This window comes from Triplophysa dalaica, chromosome 20, assembly GCF_015846415.1.
Source record: "Triplophysa dalaica isolate WHDGS20190420 chromosome 20, ASM1584641v1, whole genome shotgun sequence".
Classification (NCBI taxonomy): domain Eukaryota; kingdom Metazoa; phylum Chordata; class Actinopteri; order Cypriniformes; family Nemacheilidae; genus Triplophysa; species Triplophysa dalaica.
The window spans coordinates 19,478,178-19,495,705 of NC_079561.1; the positions used below are offsets into that span (position 1 = coordinate 19,478,178).

Genomic DNA, 17,528 nt, shown 5'->3' on the forward strand with positions numbered 1-17,528 from the left:
CAAAAGAGGTTCACACACGACTGCCTTCAGTTTGTTTTCTCTCTGAGAGACACTGTTGTCTATGCAAATAAGACAGAGTTCATCGATATTTGTTCCTATGTGTTATTTCTCTCTCTTTCTCTCAAGGTACTTTGTTGGCATGATTGCGTGTGCTTACATTATGGCCACAGCATTGAACATATAACAAGAGACATACAATTAGTACAAACAGAGAACAATTTAAATAAGATGCTGAGTAAGGGATAAATATAGAATGAAATGTAAAATAAAGTATATGTCAGTTAACAAATGAAATCTCTCTCTCTCTCTCTCTCTCTCTCTCTCTCTCTGTGTGTGCGTGTGTTTGATAAGGTTTTTATATGCGGGCAGAGTCCAGTGCTCTATCATTTGCCAAACAGATGGTTGTATAACCTGTCAAGAGACACAATTAAACACAGTATGATGAGCCATAATGAGGGCCGTTACATAATTTAAAAATTGTGTTTCATAATGTTCAGAATTTCAACATTTAAATTCGGTATTAATACATAAACACGCCGAACACAGATATTAAAGTGGAGTACAGAGCTCCTATTGGCTGATATTTGCAAACTAATGTGCAAATATATCTTCAACACTCTATTTATTTGTAAAGATTGTATGTAATATATACAAAGCATATCCGTGTATGTTTCAGCTAGAAAGCAAAGTAGGATCGTATTTAAAGCAAACGCACATATGCGGGCTAAGTCAAGCAGAAGTCATTCCGCTTATAGTCGCACGTGTGACCCGCCTCATGTTCTTTATGAAACCTCATTCACATAACTACACACAGACACGCGAGAGAGAGAGAGAGAGAGAGAGAGAGAGAGAGAGAGAGTCAGTGTGCGTGAGAGGAGCAAACGCGACGATTCTTCACTTTCTTCAGGCGTTCGACGCTCACGTCACGTCTGTTTTCCGATTAAATCTACTTGAAATTATTGTATTTGTGACGTCCCGCGAGCCGGTAAATTTCTCTTTGATTCCCTTGTTTTGCATTTTTACTGTTTCTCTTAAGCGTTTGTTCAGAGATGACGTAAGGAACGCGCGCGCGGTCTTTAATTATAGCCGCTTTACTTTATGTCCGTTGATCAACAATCGGTTTGCAGCCGGTTTAATGCTCTTTAGACGGTACCGCTGTTGTTTAGGATGGAGGATCTGTGGTTGAGTGTTTGTGTGGTTTACTTAATGAATAATGTATTGTCTGTGCTTGCTCTGTTGTTTTCAAGGCGTGATGATGGCAGACGGTGAGGTTCATATGACCAAAGTAAATGATGTGGGAAACAGTGGGACCACCAGTAAGACCCTGTCCACCATGGGTTCATCGTCATCACCCCGGCGAGGATCCACGGTGAGCTTCCACAAAATCCACTACAGTGTGAAGATGAAGAGCGGCTTCCTCTGCAAGAGAAAGATCACAAAGAAAGACATCCTCATCGACCTCAAGTGAGTCTCTGTCACATCTGTCCGTCCATCTGGAGTTATCAAGTACTGCCATGGTACATTAATGTAGGTTGGTTGACCATACACTGGGTGTTTCAAAAAAGTAAGGGTAGGGGCACCATGGTCAAGTGATGGTATACACAGTCAAACTTTGCTGTAATTTCGCAGCCGGTTTGCCAGTAATTTACTGTAGATTTAATGTACAGTTTTGTTTTAAGCATAAACTTACCTACACTCACAAAAATCCGTAAAAATAGGGCACACTATACTTTAATAATATTTAGGAATTTTCTGTATTCATTTTTACACCTGTTTTTCCTGCATTTACATTTTGAACGACATTCAATTGCATTATAGCATTAACGAAAATGTGCTAGTAATTTTTTACAGTGTACTTTATATATTTTTCTTCCGTGAAACTGAATATCCTGGGTCACTTTGCTTGTTATGTAAATGTATCGTAATTTAAGAAGTTTTAAATCTTTTTGTACAGAAGACAAGAGAAAAATGCTTAGGACGCAGTGTTGCTTTGCTAATTCCAGTCTCCTCTTGGTCTCTTTGAGCCTCAAAGGTCAATGTGTTTTCATTTTGATTAAAGTAATGGATTTAAGGACTTATTGGAGTAATCAGTAATTCAGTCTACAGTAAGTTACTGGCAAACCTACTAAAAAAATTACAGCAAAGTTTTACAGTGTGGTATTCCTACATCTTGGGCAAGTTACTGTAAATAAATTACAGAAAAATCAGAGTAATTCCTTACTTTACTTTTTCAAGGTAAAAGTTATTCAATTACAATAACTATTACTTAGTAACTGGTTACAACCAACACTGGTATTGCTTGAACAACATAATCTTTTTTGTGTGTACTATGGTCCAGTAATAAAATCTGATGGGAGGGTCGTGATATTTTGATCTGCTTTACCTCAGTTTTGAAACAGTTATCATAGTTTAACCATGGTATTTATAGTAAATCTGTGGTTCTACATGTGCTAATCTGTCTTTCACACGAACACAACATTAATATACTTTTGCTACATTCAAAATCTGATTTAATACTCTACTGTGTGTGGTTTTGAAATGTTCCTTCACATCTTTTGGTTTTCACGGTAATACCGTAGTACTGAGTTTTTTTAACTGATATTTATTTCAATGTATTTCCAGTTTTGGTGATGATAAAAGTGTTGTTTTTGGCAAAGATTTATTATCGGACAAAAACCTTGGTCAAAGCAAAATCTTTGTTTTGTTTGTTTTTTATTTGTTCATTTTTCTGAGGTATATTTCTCTTCAGTTTTCACACATCTGGATGTTTCTGGAGTTTTGTGTTGTTTCATGGATGAGGTTGTGTAAAGTTTTGTTCAGTGCTGAAATGTGAATCGGAGGTTCCTTCAGTTTTCAGGAGGACAATATGAGGTCACATGTTCAGACTTGTTTCCCACTGCGTGTTTTTTTTCTCGTGTAGCCCTCAGAAAACACAGCGTGATTCACATGAACACAAGCGTTGGATGTTGTCAGAAATACACAAGAATAGCAGTAATGCATTAAATGTACAGCCGTGAGGTGGTTAATCGTCAGAAGCTTGTGAAGTGTGGACGTGATGCTGGTGTAATGTGTGTGATTGTGGAAAGCACCTGAGGGATTTTGTGTGAATTGGTGGAAGGAAATTTGGCAAAGTTGAAAGGAACTCCAGCGGCGTCTGAGAGCGGCCGACCTCCCAAACTTCCTCCAGACGTGCTGCGCTGCTTCACTGGTCACAGAGTTACATGAGCAAATGCATTGTTTTACAATCATACACACCCTGTCTGCGTGTTTACTTTACACACGTGCTCACACACACAGTGTTATATATGTTCATGACAGGTTACTCAATCACATGATTTTATAACCTGATGACTGTGACATTTCTGCTCCCCGTTTGTTCTTCAGAACATCACTAATGAAGTTTTCACACCGTGACGGGGTGAGAGGGTTCGACGGGACCCCCGAGAGAAGGGTTTCAGGAAGATTCTGATTTTATTTGAGTGTTTGTTTTAGACAGCGACAGGGATGTCGAGAGATCAGACCTTGACTTTCAGCCTATGTTAGATAAGAGTCACGGTTTGTTGTCTCTCATGAGGGCTGAATCACTGAATGTCACGTTACAAATCACGCAACATTCTGATCACATAACACTGTTAAAGGTGAGGTAAAACCTGTCTGTCACAAGGTTTACAGTTCAACATTTTCACTTATTTATGATAATAAATAAGCTTTAGGTCTGTCTGGACACAATCATTTTTTAGGTAAACTAGCATAAATTATCAAATTTACTCATAATTAAAATAATGTACAATTTAAAAATAAATCAGAGTATAATGTCAACACAAAAAACCTATACATTTTTTGAATTTTGAAATATGGTCAAAAAACGTCAAATTACACAAGAAGTTATTTTTGAGAATTCACTGTATAATGTCAAAAAAAGGAAAAAATATATTTTTTTACAGATTGATTTTTGAAATATTGTCAGAGAATTGCAGATTTACAAGAAAAACAGGGAGGAAAAGTGTAATTTTACATTTTACATAATATTTCTGACAAACTATCTGCCAGAAAATTGTATTTTTAACCTGGATTTTTTTTACAGTGTAAATTTGTGAAATTATTATATAAATCATGTCATTTTACAGTGAAATTATTATATTTTTTACATCATACTATTATAATGAAAAAAACGTTTAATAGAAAGACACAAGACTGTAAACATCCGGACAGCGTACTTTGGTTTCACTCGTCTGAGGTTGTTGGTTGCTTGTGTGTAATGATTTAGCTGTGTGGGTGTGTGCTTGTATAATTGATCATGAGATCAGAGGTTTATTTTCTCATCTGAACTCATGAAATGATTTTTATCTGACAGTCCTCCATCAGAAATCAGCCCTAATGAGTTTAATATTTTAAAGAGTGTTGTGTAGTCAGAGCTTCAGATGGATGCAGATAGAAGAGAGACCGACATGCGAATGTTTGTGTGTGCACATGTAGATGATAATCAGAAAGAATGTGAAACATGTACTTTGGTTACATCCTTTTCAGTCTTTAAATATTTTAATGTGGCATGCAGGTGCTTCTGTTTGGTCGTGAGGATGAGTTATTTGCACGTCTCTTGTGTGTTTTCTGCACTGTAGTGAAACTAAATAATGTTTAATTAACAAAGTTCGGGAGGAGCGTGAGCATATAATCAAGCCCGACTGGTTCGACATCAGCAATCACGAAACTAACCTATCAGCTCAAACTAACCAGCATAAATATAGACCAAACGTCTACCGTCGCCATTCTCTCAGTCTATCAGCATGGCAGAAAAATCAACACTCAGTCGGCTAAGCCTTGAGGCCGTCAGTAATGATGGACCAATTCCCCGCGCCGGTACTCCCCGTCGTAAAGCCCAGCAGGGCTTCATACAACTTCACCAGCTTCTTCCTACGTTCCAGCGGCCTCAAACATTCTGGCCATCGAAAAATGGACCGCCCTGAGCCTACGACAAGCATTGTCAAATAAGGACGTCCAATTCAGCCGGCGCCTAAACAAGGCCGAATTGTACGGACTATAGCCAACGCAGCATTCCGGAGCCGAGCTGCAGAGTTCTTCCAAGCAGCCAAAAGCAGCAGACCAGCCGGCCAAAGCAGTAGGTTTCGCCACCACATCACGGAGAGACTTTCCTCCGTCAGACCGCAGATGCAGACAGCCTTCGTCCACCCCTCAGAAGAGCAAGCTACGGAAGCCCCGCAGTTTCCTCCTCTCCCAGCTTCCCTGATGCCAGTTACCGGAAACATCACACGCACCAACTTCAACAGCTACGGACATGGCAGCACGCTTCCGCCAGGAGCCCCTTTCCATTTCCCTGCACTCCCTCCACCTACCACCAGCTGTTGGCCAGCGGCGCCGACGTCGATCACTAGTGTAAGGCTGCCTCTGTTAACGATGACGGCCCCAGCCTGGGCTTCAAACCCCTAATTCTCCCAAATTCATGGCAAATACCATTTTCCCCAGGCACAAGCGGCGAATGCAGCGGCAAGCGAAAGGCTGCCTCCGCTAGCTGCCACAGAAGCAGCTCTCCCTTCCCTCCCCTACTAGCCCAGATCCTCCCCCGGTCTTGGAACCACCACGCGTTGCCGGATCCATCAGGCAACAGATTTTGGCATGTGCAGAAGTAGATATTTTTCTCTTACTTACACCACTTTCACCTCCGTCAGCAGATCGACAGATAACCTACGGAGACCTTTCTTTCACCCTTAAGAACCTGTCACAAAATAACTTGCGTAAATTGTCATTCCCAGAGTTCACCGTCGCCTTTTCACGTTTCACAGACGTCACTTAGTTTGCCCAGTAGCCAAATCTGTCAATTAAAAGTTTAAACCTTATCTGTCGACTCCTGTCAATGTGTGGCACTTGTCTCGCGAATTATCGCAACATTCCGACACTCATTTCATACAGTTCCTCTTGAATGTCTTATCGAGCAGCTTTAACCCCGGCGTCATAATTCCCCTCTCCCACAAGATAATCTGCCCAAACCTTCAATCCACGCTCGCTGAACCCGAAACCTTTGATCTCCTCTTAAAAAAGGAGATTGACGACAAATTTTTGATCGAACCATTCGCCGCCCCACCATTCACAGTTTTCCGTATCAGCCCCATCGGCGTGGCCATGAGGAAATTCTCAAGGAAAAAACTTTAATTTTCGATATCTCATCTACCCCTTTCCAAGCATAAACTGTTTCTACCTGGCCCCCCCTGCTCTCAGAATTAATACAATCTCTCGGTTGTTCCGCAGTTTCGAGCAGTATCAGCTAGTCATAGCAGTATACCTCTGGGGGAAAGAATGGACCGCTTCCAGCATAATCGTGCACTGCGCTATCGAAGCAACAGTACAGTGCCTTAATGCCTTTCATAAGACGCATGTTATGGATTTCAGCCTGCAATCAGTTCATTGTAACAGCTTAACACATGTCGGGTTCAAAAAACCAGATAGCTAACACTCTTTCCTGTTTTGCATTTAAAAAATTCAGGCTGTTGGCACCGGATTCAGAACAAATGGCGACACCTGACCCTCCCTATTCGGAACTAATCTTGGCCTAAACCACCCTCTAAAAACCCTACTAGAAGATTCCCTCATTTCCATCATACAAGCCGTCTCCCCCAGGACTCTTCAATCTTACCTCACAGTTTGCAGGAATTTCAAAACTTTCCATCGCACATACAACATCCTTCTTCCTGATTTTTCTCTGTTCAATATCTCTTCATTCATCTCCTTCCTCAGTACCGTAAAAAACCTACAAGCCAGCTCAATTAAAGAATACCGGAGCGGACAAATACATTTTCAACACACCTTCCCCAGCCATAGCAAGTTCCCAAGCTGCCATGCTGGTCAAAGGCATCCAGAGAGCACAACAAACCCGCCCAGATGCTAGACAACCTATCACCTTAGAGGTCTTGACAAAATGTATCACCACCCTCCAAAGAGGTTATTACTCCAAGCAAACAGCTTGCACCCTCGAAGCTATGTTCATCTTGGCATTCTTCATCCTCCTTAGAAGTTAAGAAATCAACACAACTTCCATATTCGAGCCCACAATCCATCCGATCATCTCTCAGAAGCCATAACCTTTTTCATCAAACGAAGAAGGCGGATCAGGCTAGGAAAGGTCATTTAATTTATATTTTCAACCTCCAGTCCCCCTTACACCCATACCAAACTCTTTCAGCCTACCTTCAGGAGACCGCAGGTTAATTCTCCTTCCAACCCCCTCTTCGTAGACGCCAAGCCACACGCTTCCAATGGTCCAGCCACACGCTTTTGGTTACAAAAACATCTCAAAATTGTTTTACTCCTTTCAGGCATCCCCGCAGATCAGTTTTCAAGTCATTCTTTCTGAATTGGCAAGGCAACCACAGCTGCCCAAAAAGGTCTCGCACAGCCGCAGATTCAAGCGCTCGGCCGCTGGTCATCAGAGGCCTCCAAAAGTTACATCTGGTCAGATCGCACCCTCTTAAGAGAAGCTCATCGGACCCTCATCTCTAGGATTGTCTAGCTCCAACACGCAACAATCTACCAAGCTTTCCAGTCATCCATCAGCATTATCGTCAGCTTACAGAAGCCAGTATCATCGCAGAGACCACCATGCAAAGACTGCCACGCAGAGGCCCATGCTTCAATCTTCAGCCCCAACGCAGCAGTCACCAAACTTACAGAAGCTATTATCACCACAGCAACCACCCCAGCAGGGGCCTGTGCTTCCAACTAGGGTTCTGCCAATGCACACACCACCCAACATGAAGCCAGTATCGCTGCAGCGACCGCCCCCACAGGGGCCCGTGCTTCCAACTCATGCTCTGCCACAGCAGACACCTCCCAACGTGAAGCCAGTATCACTGTAGCGACCAACCCAGCAGGGTCCCGAGCTTCTTCTAGCGCCCAGCCACAGCAGACGCTATTCTTCCAGAGGAACACACCAACTTCCCACCACCTCTGCACCCACGCAGAAATACGGGTTGGCAACACCAAGGTTCCAGCCACTTCACAGGGGCTGCTTCCGGTCTATGACTAAAGTAGATTGCCCTACCAAATTACGACCGCCAAATAAGCAATCAAGCCTCCAGGGACTTAATTCACGACCCAGGCCAACTGCGACCCAATCTATATTTACGCAGCCTTAAGCCTTGCACTTTTTTTGTGGGGCTGCTGTCCTGCATTCAATTGTACTTTGGGGGGTGATCTCTGGGTTTCGGGCCGATTCCGAGCTCTGGGCACTCGTCCCTAGCGGGAGTAGTGTTCCGGGTTTCATTGGCAACCAGCGAGCTCGGAGCCCGCACCCCGGACATCACACAACATACTCAAACTTTTACACCCCTGCTATCGTTATTATCTGCATAGGTGAACTTGTAAAACGAAATGGTCAATTTCTCACAGAAAGCATAGGAGTGTGCTTCGGTAATTCTCGCGTGTCATTTCTCATTTGTAAAAACTGCTAAAAGCAAACCTCCACACACGCTTCACTACATTTCATGTTCAGTTTGATATAATTATGTGATTTATGATCACCTACAGCAGTTAAGCGTTTTGGCAAAATAAACTGAATATCTGTTTCTGATGATCTTACAGACCTTTTGATCAAAGACTAACGCTTCAATACTTGAAATAAAAAGGACTTAAATGTAAACAAATGTTAATGCAGAGAAATATAATTAATGTACATTTATTAAAGTATGGATTAATTACACATTTCTCAATGTAATTATTGATCATTTCAGGCTTTATGCACCTTAACTTGCTCAAAAAAATTAACGATGATGAAAATTATGTTGATTATTTAATAAATTTCTTTACTTTTTCTAGTGGTCTAATGAAGCCGGGGCTGAACGCCATTTTGGGAGCAACAGGAAGTGGAAAATCATCGTAAGATCTCTCTCTCCCTCGCTTTCTCTCTACCTCCCACCTTCTCTCTCTCTCTTCCTCCCTCTATCTCCCCTTCCCTCTCTCTCTCTCTCTCTCTCTCTCTCCCTCTCCCTACCTCCCTCCATCTCTTTCTCTCTCTCTCTCTCTCTCTCTCTCTCTCTCTCTCTCTCTCTCTCCTCCCTCCCTCACTCCATCTCTTCTCTCTCTCTCTCTCTCTCTCTCTCTCTCCCTCCCTCCCTCACTCCATCTCTTTCTCTCTCTTCCTCCCTCTCTCTCCCCTTACCGCTCTCTCCCTCTCCCCTTACTGCCATCTCTCTCCCTCCCTGCCTCCAGGGCCAGATTAACACTTCGCTGTACCCAGGGCAAAATATTCAAGTACCCCATCATCACGACCCCAGGATCACCATAATCTGGCAAAATACAGAATAAATTACAGTAATATAGTAAATATACTCAATATTACAATAACTAACTGTCCCCAAGTGCATTTTGATATACAGATGTGCAAATGCTCAAAGAAACTACAAATGCACCACTAAATTCTCTTGTCAAGGCACCTCATTTATGATGTTATGAAAACAAAACGCATCGGCATCAGTATAATATGGCAAAATTGACCCATTACATAGAGATTGAAGGACGTGTCCTCCATTTTCACAAATAAATAAATAAGCAACCACTTTCTAAGAATCCAGTATTTATTTAACAACACCTACTCCCAGCACACATGTTTTGAATTTATAGAGGCATCACAGAGGAAGTCCACAGACAAACAAAAATCCATAATCTCCTAGAATCAAGTAGCATTTTGGTCCTCAACTCATTTTAAACAGAAATCACCTGTCACCTCAGAATTCAACAGGACAATCAAGCTATAGTGCAATATAAACATTTTGAAATCTGCTGTTTCCTCTCAACAACAATAAACAAAGTACAGCATTTTCATGGATCCACCACAAGGAAAAAATAAATAAAATGCTGTATCACCTGCTCCTAAACTCATTTTAACTCATCTTAAAACAGGAAACAACCTGTCACATCACAGTTCAACAAGACAGGCAAGGGTTAAACATTTCAGCACAAGATAAACATTTGGAAATCTGTAAATTTCTCAATTAGACAAGACAAACGAAGTGTCGAGATCCATGTCTGGGCCCCTCTTTCTCTCTCTTCCTCCCTCTCTCTCCCCTTACTCCTCTCTCTCTCTTTCTCTCTCTCTCCATACCGCCATCTCTCCCTCCCTCTCTCTCCCCTTCCCGCTCTCTCTCTCCCTCTCTTTCTCTCTCTCCCCCTCCCTCTATCTCTTTCTGGGCCCTATCTTGCACCCAGCGCAATTGACTTTGTACACCGACGCATGTGTCATTCCTATTTTGCACCCGCGCAAAGCGCGCTTTTCCCTCCACAGAAGCACGTCGCTAAACTAGTGAATGAACTTGCGCTCCCTGGGCGGTTCAGCGCAAAAAAGGAGGCGTGTTCCGGGGCAAACAATCGCTGGTGCTATTTTGCTGTTCCATTAAACAATTGCGCCACTGACCAGAAAAAAACTAGTCTAAAGTCAGTGGCGCGTTGCGCGTTGTTCATTATGCTATTTTAAGGGCGCATGCTTGACCATAATGTATAGCGTGCACAACGCGCATACACTTTGCTCATGTAATCTACACAGATGCAACAGCTATTTTTGCAAATCATAAATTGTTACACTAAAAAAATATTAAATCATTGGAAATCATTGGAAAAAAAAGGAAATCATTGTGGTGTGCCACGAAGATGTGAAAAAATAGGCATAAATCTAGCTTACAAATTATTCAGGCTAATTGTAGTAATTAAGGATCAGACCTGTTTGCCCAATAGTGGCAATAAGACATATATGTTAAAGGACATCTGACAAATTGGTTTGTCCGTCAAGAACCAGGGAAAAAAATCGACTGAAAAACTGAAAAAACTGAAAGACTGAAAAAAAAGACTGTGAAATCACCTTTACCATAATGTAAGTACATTAAAAACCTTAGTCTTCAACTTACCAGTTAAGTTGAGCGTGCTCATATTTTTGCGCCTGGTAAATACGCCATAATAATAGCAATCCATAATGGAACTTGCGCACCTGCTTTTAAAGGGAATGTTGGATGACGCTCTGATTGGTTTATTCCCCGTTACGCCCAAACCACACCTATGAATAATGAAGCTACTTCAGACCAACCCATTTTAGATTTGCGCCGGGCGCAAGAGCCATTTATCCCGCCGGGAAAATAGCAACAGCGCCGAGACCCGCCCACAAAGTTACTTGCGCTTTGCGCTTTGACACTTGCGTTTCAGATCGTTAAAATAGGGCCCTCTCTCTCTTCCTCCCTCTCTCTCCCCTTACTCTTCTCTCTCTCGTTCTCTCTCTCTCTCTCTCTATCTCTCTCTTATATTGTTGTATTGTTTGAATTGTCTTCAGTTTTCTGGACGTCCTGGCTGCCCGTAAGGATCCTGCCGGTCTGTCTGGAGAGGTTCTAATAGACGGAGCTCCACAACCTCCAAACTTTAAATGTTTGTCTGGATATGTGGTTCAGGTGCAGACTGATACATGACAACATTCTTTCACATCATCTCACGCTAATTTGTATGATTAGACACAATAGTATAAGAGATATTCGGCTAATTATTGATTTTGTGTGATCCATATGGTACGTATTTGACACTTTGTTAAATAATCGTGTAAAGATCAGGCCGGATTCTTACGTGGATTACACACTATGATTCATTCATGATTTAGGAAGTTTCTGTGTCGGTCATGTTCAGTACTGTTTCTTCAGTGATAGCTTTATTGAATCTATAATGACTTGAGTCATGAGATTCACATTTCTGCAGTTTCATACTAATCATTGCATGCTAGAAAGTGTCATGAATACACACATGGAACATCCTGAATTTGACTGTGTATGTGTGTTTGTGTGTGTCGGCAGGATGATGTGGTCATGGGCACACTGACCGTTCGAGAGAATCTGCGTTTCTCAGCCGCTCTACGTCTTCCCAAATCTATCAAGCAGAGAGATAAAGATGAGAAGGTCGAGAGACTCATTCAAGAGCTCGGATTGAGCAAAGTGGCAGATTCACGGGTAACAAACTGCACTGTTTTACATAAACGCAGGGATAATTTTTAACTGCATGTACTGTATTATTATTATTTTTTATAAAAAATATAAAAAATGTAGACATCATCTCTTTGATAACAGGCTGTCACTCGGAACATAAGTAATTAACTTTTTTTAGTTGCTAATTTTAGCTAAATTTTTTAGCAACTTTGTTATTTGCTTTTTTCATTTTATCATTTATTTGTAGATATCTATATACCATTAATTTTTATTAAAATCTTGTTCATTGTTATAATTTTTATTCTTTAAACTTATTTCAGTTTATTTCTGAGGCAACATTTTTAATTTTTGATTTCAAAGAACAGAAACTTTTGCAAAGTTTTAATTTTAGCAAACCAAAATAACCTTGCTCTGAATTTAACATCACGTAAGTATTCTGACATGTGAATGTGATTGGCTGGTGTGCAGGTGGGCACACAGCTGATTCGTGGAATCTCGGGTGGAGAGAGGAAGAGGACTAATATCGGTATGGAGCTGATCATTGATCCTTCAGTCCTGTTTCTGGATGAGCCCACCACGGGTCTGGACGCCAGCACGGCAAACTCGGTCCTCAAGCTGCTCAAGCGGTTGGTACACACACACACACACACACACACACACACACACACAGTAAACCAGTTAAACGCTCACATGCGTGTGTTTAATCCTGATGTGTTTAGGATGGGGAACAGCGGTCGCACCATCATCCTGTCCATCCATCAGCCGCGGTACTCCATCTACCGGCTGTTTGACAGTCTCACGCTGCTGGTGAACGGGAATCTGGTTTATCACGGAGCCGCTCAGAATGCTCTTGAGTACTTCAGTGACATCGGTGAGAACGCACTCACTCACGCACGTCACACGTGTTTCTTTACCATCACACATGTTCATGGATGTATGTTGTGTGTCAGGATACACGTGTGAACCTCACAACAACCCTGCTGATTTCTTCCTGGACGTCATCAACGGAGACTCTTCGGCCGTGACGCTCAACAAACTCAACGACAGCGAGGGTACAACACACAAACACTCCCACTGAACTCTTAAAATGACTCGTTTGAACAACACCGAAACAGTGAATTGTGTTTTTTTTGTGTCAGAACTGGATCAGGAGCAGGTCACTTCATCTCTGAAGGGCATCGAGGAGCGTCTGGTGGAGGAATACAAGAAAAGCTCCAATTTTAAAGAAACTCAAAGTGAGCTGCAGAAAATCGTTCAGGTTCAGGAATACAGCATACGTCCCAAATCCAGAACCATCACCTACAACACGTCCTTCTTTCATCAGTTCAGATGGGTTCTCAAGAGAACGTTCAAGAACCTCTTGCTCAATCCTCAGACATCAGTCGCTCAGGTGAAAATCACATCTATGTCTGAAGCTTTTGGCATATCAGTTTCTATCACACCCAAAAAATACATTAAAAACTGTTGTGGATATTGTTAGAAAGGTGACGTTTTTACATGAAACAATATATTACACATCAGATATTTCCTGGTTGGTTGTCAGTTTGCTTTCTAACGAAGTATTTAAATACTAGAAATGAATAAAACTGTGTTTTAAGGTCATGATATGTGGGAATATTGTTATTTTAGAGACATGTTAATGTATTTCTCTTCGTTGTTTCAGATTGGAGTGATGATTTTTCTGGCTCTTATTGTTGGTGCCATATTTTTTGGAGTGCAAGCCAATTCGAGTGGAATTCAGAACAGGTGAAACTTATTCAGTTCATAGATCGCAGAACACATTTGTTTATGATGTAATACCCAACAAATGTCTTGATGTGAACTGCTTGTTTGAAAACCAAAGTCACTTGGTTTAATATTTAATTTACTAATCCAGAGGCATTCAGACACGGTGTAATGTCTCTGTTGCAATGACTTTACAAATAAGTTTATTACATTTTACTTTTGGTCATGTAGCAGATGCTTTTATCCAAAGCAACTTACAGTGAGTACAGGGAGCAATAAGCGTTATGTCATACGGAAGTGAAGATACATATTAAAAGTTACTAGTTTAAACAAAAGCCAGAACTATACCTGTTTTTTTTCTCATTTGTCTTTGTTATTTTATAGTTTAAAAATGTTTACACTTGAATAAGTGTCAAAGTTTACCTTTTTATATACCTCACGTAGTTGTGTTCTGAAAGTGTGCTGCTGTTGCATTTAAAGTATGTTTAAAATTACAGTTTCTAAAAAAAGGGAGGGAGGAGTGAGCAGTAGGTTGCAATTCACAACCTCACCACTAGATGCTGCTAAATTTCATTCTCTGGACTTTTTAAATATACTTGAACTTTACTTAAGGATGCTTAATAAATTCAACTTAAAGTATACTTTTTTTTAAGGGTTGCCACTTACTTACAAAAAGATTGTGTGTGTGTTTCAGGATGGGCGCTCTTTTCTTCATCACAACAAATCAGTGCTTTAGTTCTGTTTCCTCAGCCGAGCTTTTCATCACAGAGAGGAAACTATTTGTGTGAGTGAACACACACAGATACACGCACACACACACACACGTAACTCAATGGATGAGGTTTATTGGAAAGAATTTATAGACATTAAAAAGATATTAAATACATGAACATAAATTCCACTAAAACAGTAAAAAAAATAGAACATGTTGTCTACACTGGACACGAAGTGATACAATACAACAAAAGACAATAGAACGCATTAGATTCCATTATAAATCTTAATTTAGTCCACACTGGATGGGTCGCGATGATCCCGTCCGCACCTATAATGTAATGTGTTGATGTTATAATTGTTGTAATTGTTATGTAATCTGTCGATGTCATCGTTGTGATCTCTTCAGACACGAGTACATCAGTGGATACTACAGAGTCTCCGTCTATTTTCTGTCTAAGATTCTGTCTGACATCATCACCCTGCGAACCATTCCTGCCATCATCTTCAGCTGTGTGGCGTACTGGATGATAGGTCAGACACACACTCTTACACACACATGCAAACACACACACGTTTGATTTATAATCTCCGTGGGGACAAACAGTGACCGGGTCCTCATGAGTTGCTGTCCATTCATGTTTAGGTCCCTGCTAACATATAAAAAAAGTCCTGGCACACACAAATATACACAAAACACACACTTGACTTCTGTGTGACCTCTCTACAGGACTGAAAGCGGCTGCAGACGCGTTCTTCATCTTCCTCTTCTCCATCATTATGGTGTCATACACGGCCACATCCATGACACTGGCCATCTCTGCTGATCAGACTGTGGTCGCCATCGCCAACATCTTCATGACCATCAGCTTTGTGTTCATGATGGTGATGACGCACACACACACACACACACACACACACACACAGCATTACAAATGAAAAGTAATGAGGTTGCTTATTTTTGAAACTGTGTGTTTGTATTCAGATCTTTTCCGGGCTGTTGGTGAATTTGCCCAGCGTGGCTGCGTGGTTGAACTGGTTGAAGTATCTCAGTATTCCTCGCTACGGTCTGGCTGTGAGTCAATAATCACTAACGTTTGTTAAATCTGATCAAAATCAATACTGACATATATTTATTTTCCCCTAAATGCACTTCTTGTGCTTTTGTCTTATACAGCAACAGTGATTCAGTTTCCTTCAGTTTTTTTTTATGTATTTCGACTACTTTCCACTTCCTCCACCATCTGTAAAACTGTAAATATTGCGTGTGATGTCTGTTGTGACTGGTTAAGTTTCTGATTAAGTGTTGATATGTAAGCATGAGCTGTTATTGAGCTCACAGTTGTGATGTCATAACTTTACAAAAAAACAACTAAACTACGTTCCTTTTTGAACTACACAATCAATATTATATTTATCTTATTTTATGTTGTGTATAGCTTAAGTAGTACGTCCTTGCATACTTGTAAGTGTACTATTACAATACTACATGGGACCAAATTTGCCCACTTTTTAAGTTTATAAAAGTGTACTTTAAGTGCAACAATAGTCAACTTTGAGTTTAAGTACAAAAGAAAGTGGACTTTGATCTTTTTTATAACAAAATATACTTTATTATTTTAGTGAATTGTTTGACATTGCATATGAAATGGAAAATGATAATAAAATAAGGAATGTCATGTTTTGATATGTTGCTGTAGTGAATAGTAAATACTAACACTGATGATTTTTACAGGCTCTGCAAATCAATGAGTTTACAGGACTTACATTCTGTGACACGAGGAACATATCGATCTCCGGGCCTGTAGAAGTGTACGTATAAAACACACTATCAATGAGTCTTATCTCTTCACACTTGAAATGTTGATGTCAATGAAGAGCTGAATGTGCTGATGTGATGTTTTTCTGCTGGTTTCAGATGTTCATCAGGACAAGAATTTCTGGGCAATCAGGGCATTGATTTTTCTAGCTGGGGTCTGTGGCAAAACCATTTAGCTCTGGGCATCATGACCATCATTTTCCTGATGATTGCATATCTCAAACTGCGCTTCATCAATAAATTCACATAGTCACACACACTAGACCTATCAGTATAGAGCTGCTAACATCACATCACTTTAATGGCCAGTTTGTTTTCACATAAGAAGGAAACAACATCAGCACGCAAGTAAATAACATGCCTGCACACATCTGATAATGAGAAATATTCCTATGGAAATGCTTCACCGATCATCTTGACTGCTCAGGTTTTGAAGGAAAAACGTTTTAACAAGACATTCATGTTTAGAAGTTTTGTTTTGTTTTAAATCAGTTCCGTCAGTGCACACAGTAAAGAATTGCTGTCAATATGGAGTCACTCCAGATTTCTTGTTTTGTTACTGTAAATGTGAAACTAAGTGAATGTTTCTGAAGTTTATTTCCTATTGTTAATCTTTAATATTTTTGTAATTTGTGCAAAAGACTCAATAAAAATGTTATTTTTCAGGCTCAATGTTTGTTTCTTATTCTGATCATTATTGTGTCTTTAGAAACAAAGACACGTGTGGAACACATGCACGCGATTCTCATGGTTGAATCAATAAATATGTAAATATGTAAATAATAATCAATACAACTTAATAACAATTAAGTGTTAATCAAGAGTCAATAAAACAATAAATAATTAATAATCAAATGTTATGTTGTAAATTTAATGCGCTCATTTAAAGTGCATTATTTTGTTGAAGTTAACTGAAGTTTGTCCTTTAAATTCTGTGTTCCCATTTTAATGTTTCCAATGCAGATTTCAAAATCATGTGATATATTGAGTCTTAATTCAATATGCAGGTGTATGTAGAGCAGTGAATAGATTTAGAGATAAAAACATTCAAAGATGCTCACAGCAAAATGTAAAGTTCTTACATGGTAACAAATATAAGTAGAAACAGAATTATCTTAAATATAAAAAAATTGTAGAATCACAACGGCCCTTTTCACTACACATTTTATGGTGACTTACAAAAAACATTATGAATATGATTTGTACCGTAAATGTATAATCTTGTGGAATATACTGTACATATTCTCACAGTAAATTATAAAACTGAAAAAAATACTACAAAGTAAAGTTAATGTTTGGCTAACTGTTCGTTT

The 17,528-nt window shown here is 40.2% G+C and overlaps 1 protein-coding gene across 1 annotated transcript; it reads left to right on the forward strand.

Moving 5' to 3' along the window:
* Positions 1-832: 832 nt before the first annotated feature.
* On the forward strand, positions 833-16,882 carry abcg2a (ATP-binding cassette, sub-family G (WHITE), member 2a). The gene is made up of 16 exons (XM_056732374.1): positions 833-985; positions 1,248-1,464; positions 8,824-8,883; positions 11,321-11,435; positions 11,829-11,981; positions 12,426-12,583; positions 12,677-12,828; positions 12,908-13,009; positions 13,097-13,347; positions 13,621-13,703; positions 14,377-14,466; positions 14,806-14,930; positions 15,127-15,281; positions 15,382-15,471; positions 16,132-16,208; positions 16,315-16,882. Exons 2-16 carry the CDS (start codon positions 1,253-1,255, stop codon positions 16,463-16,465), a joined length of 1,974 nt encoding a protein of 657 aa, XP_056588352.1. The 5' UTR covers positions 833-985; positions 1,248-1,252; the 3' UTR covers positions 16,466-16,882.
* Positions 16,883-17,528: the final 646 nt, after the last annotated feature.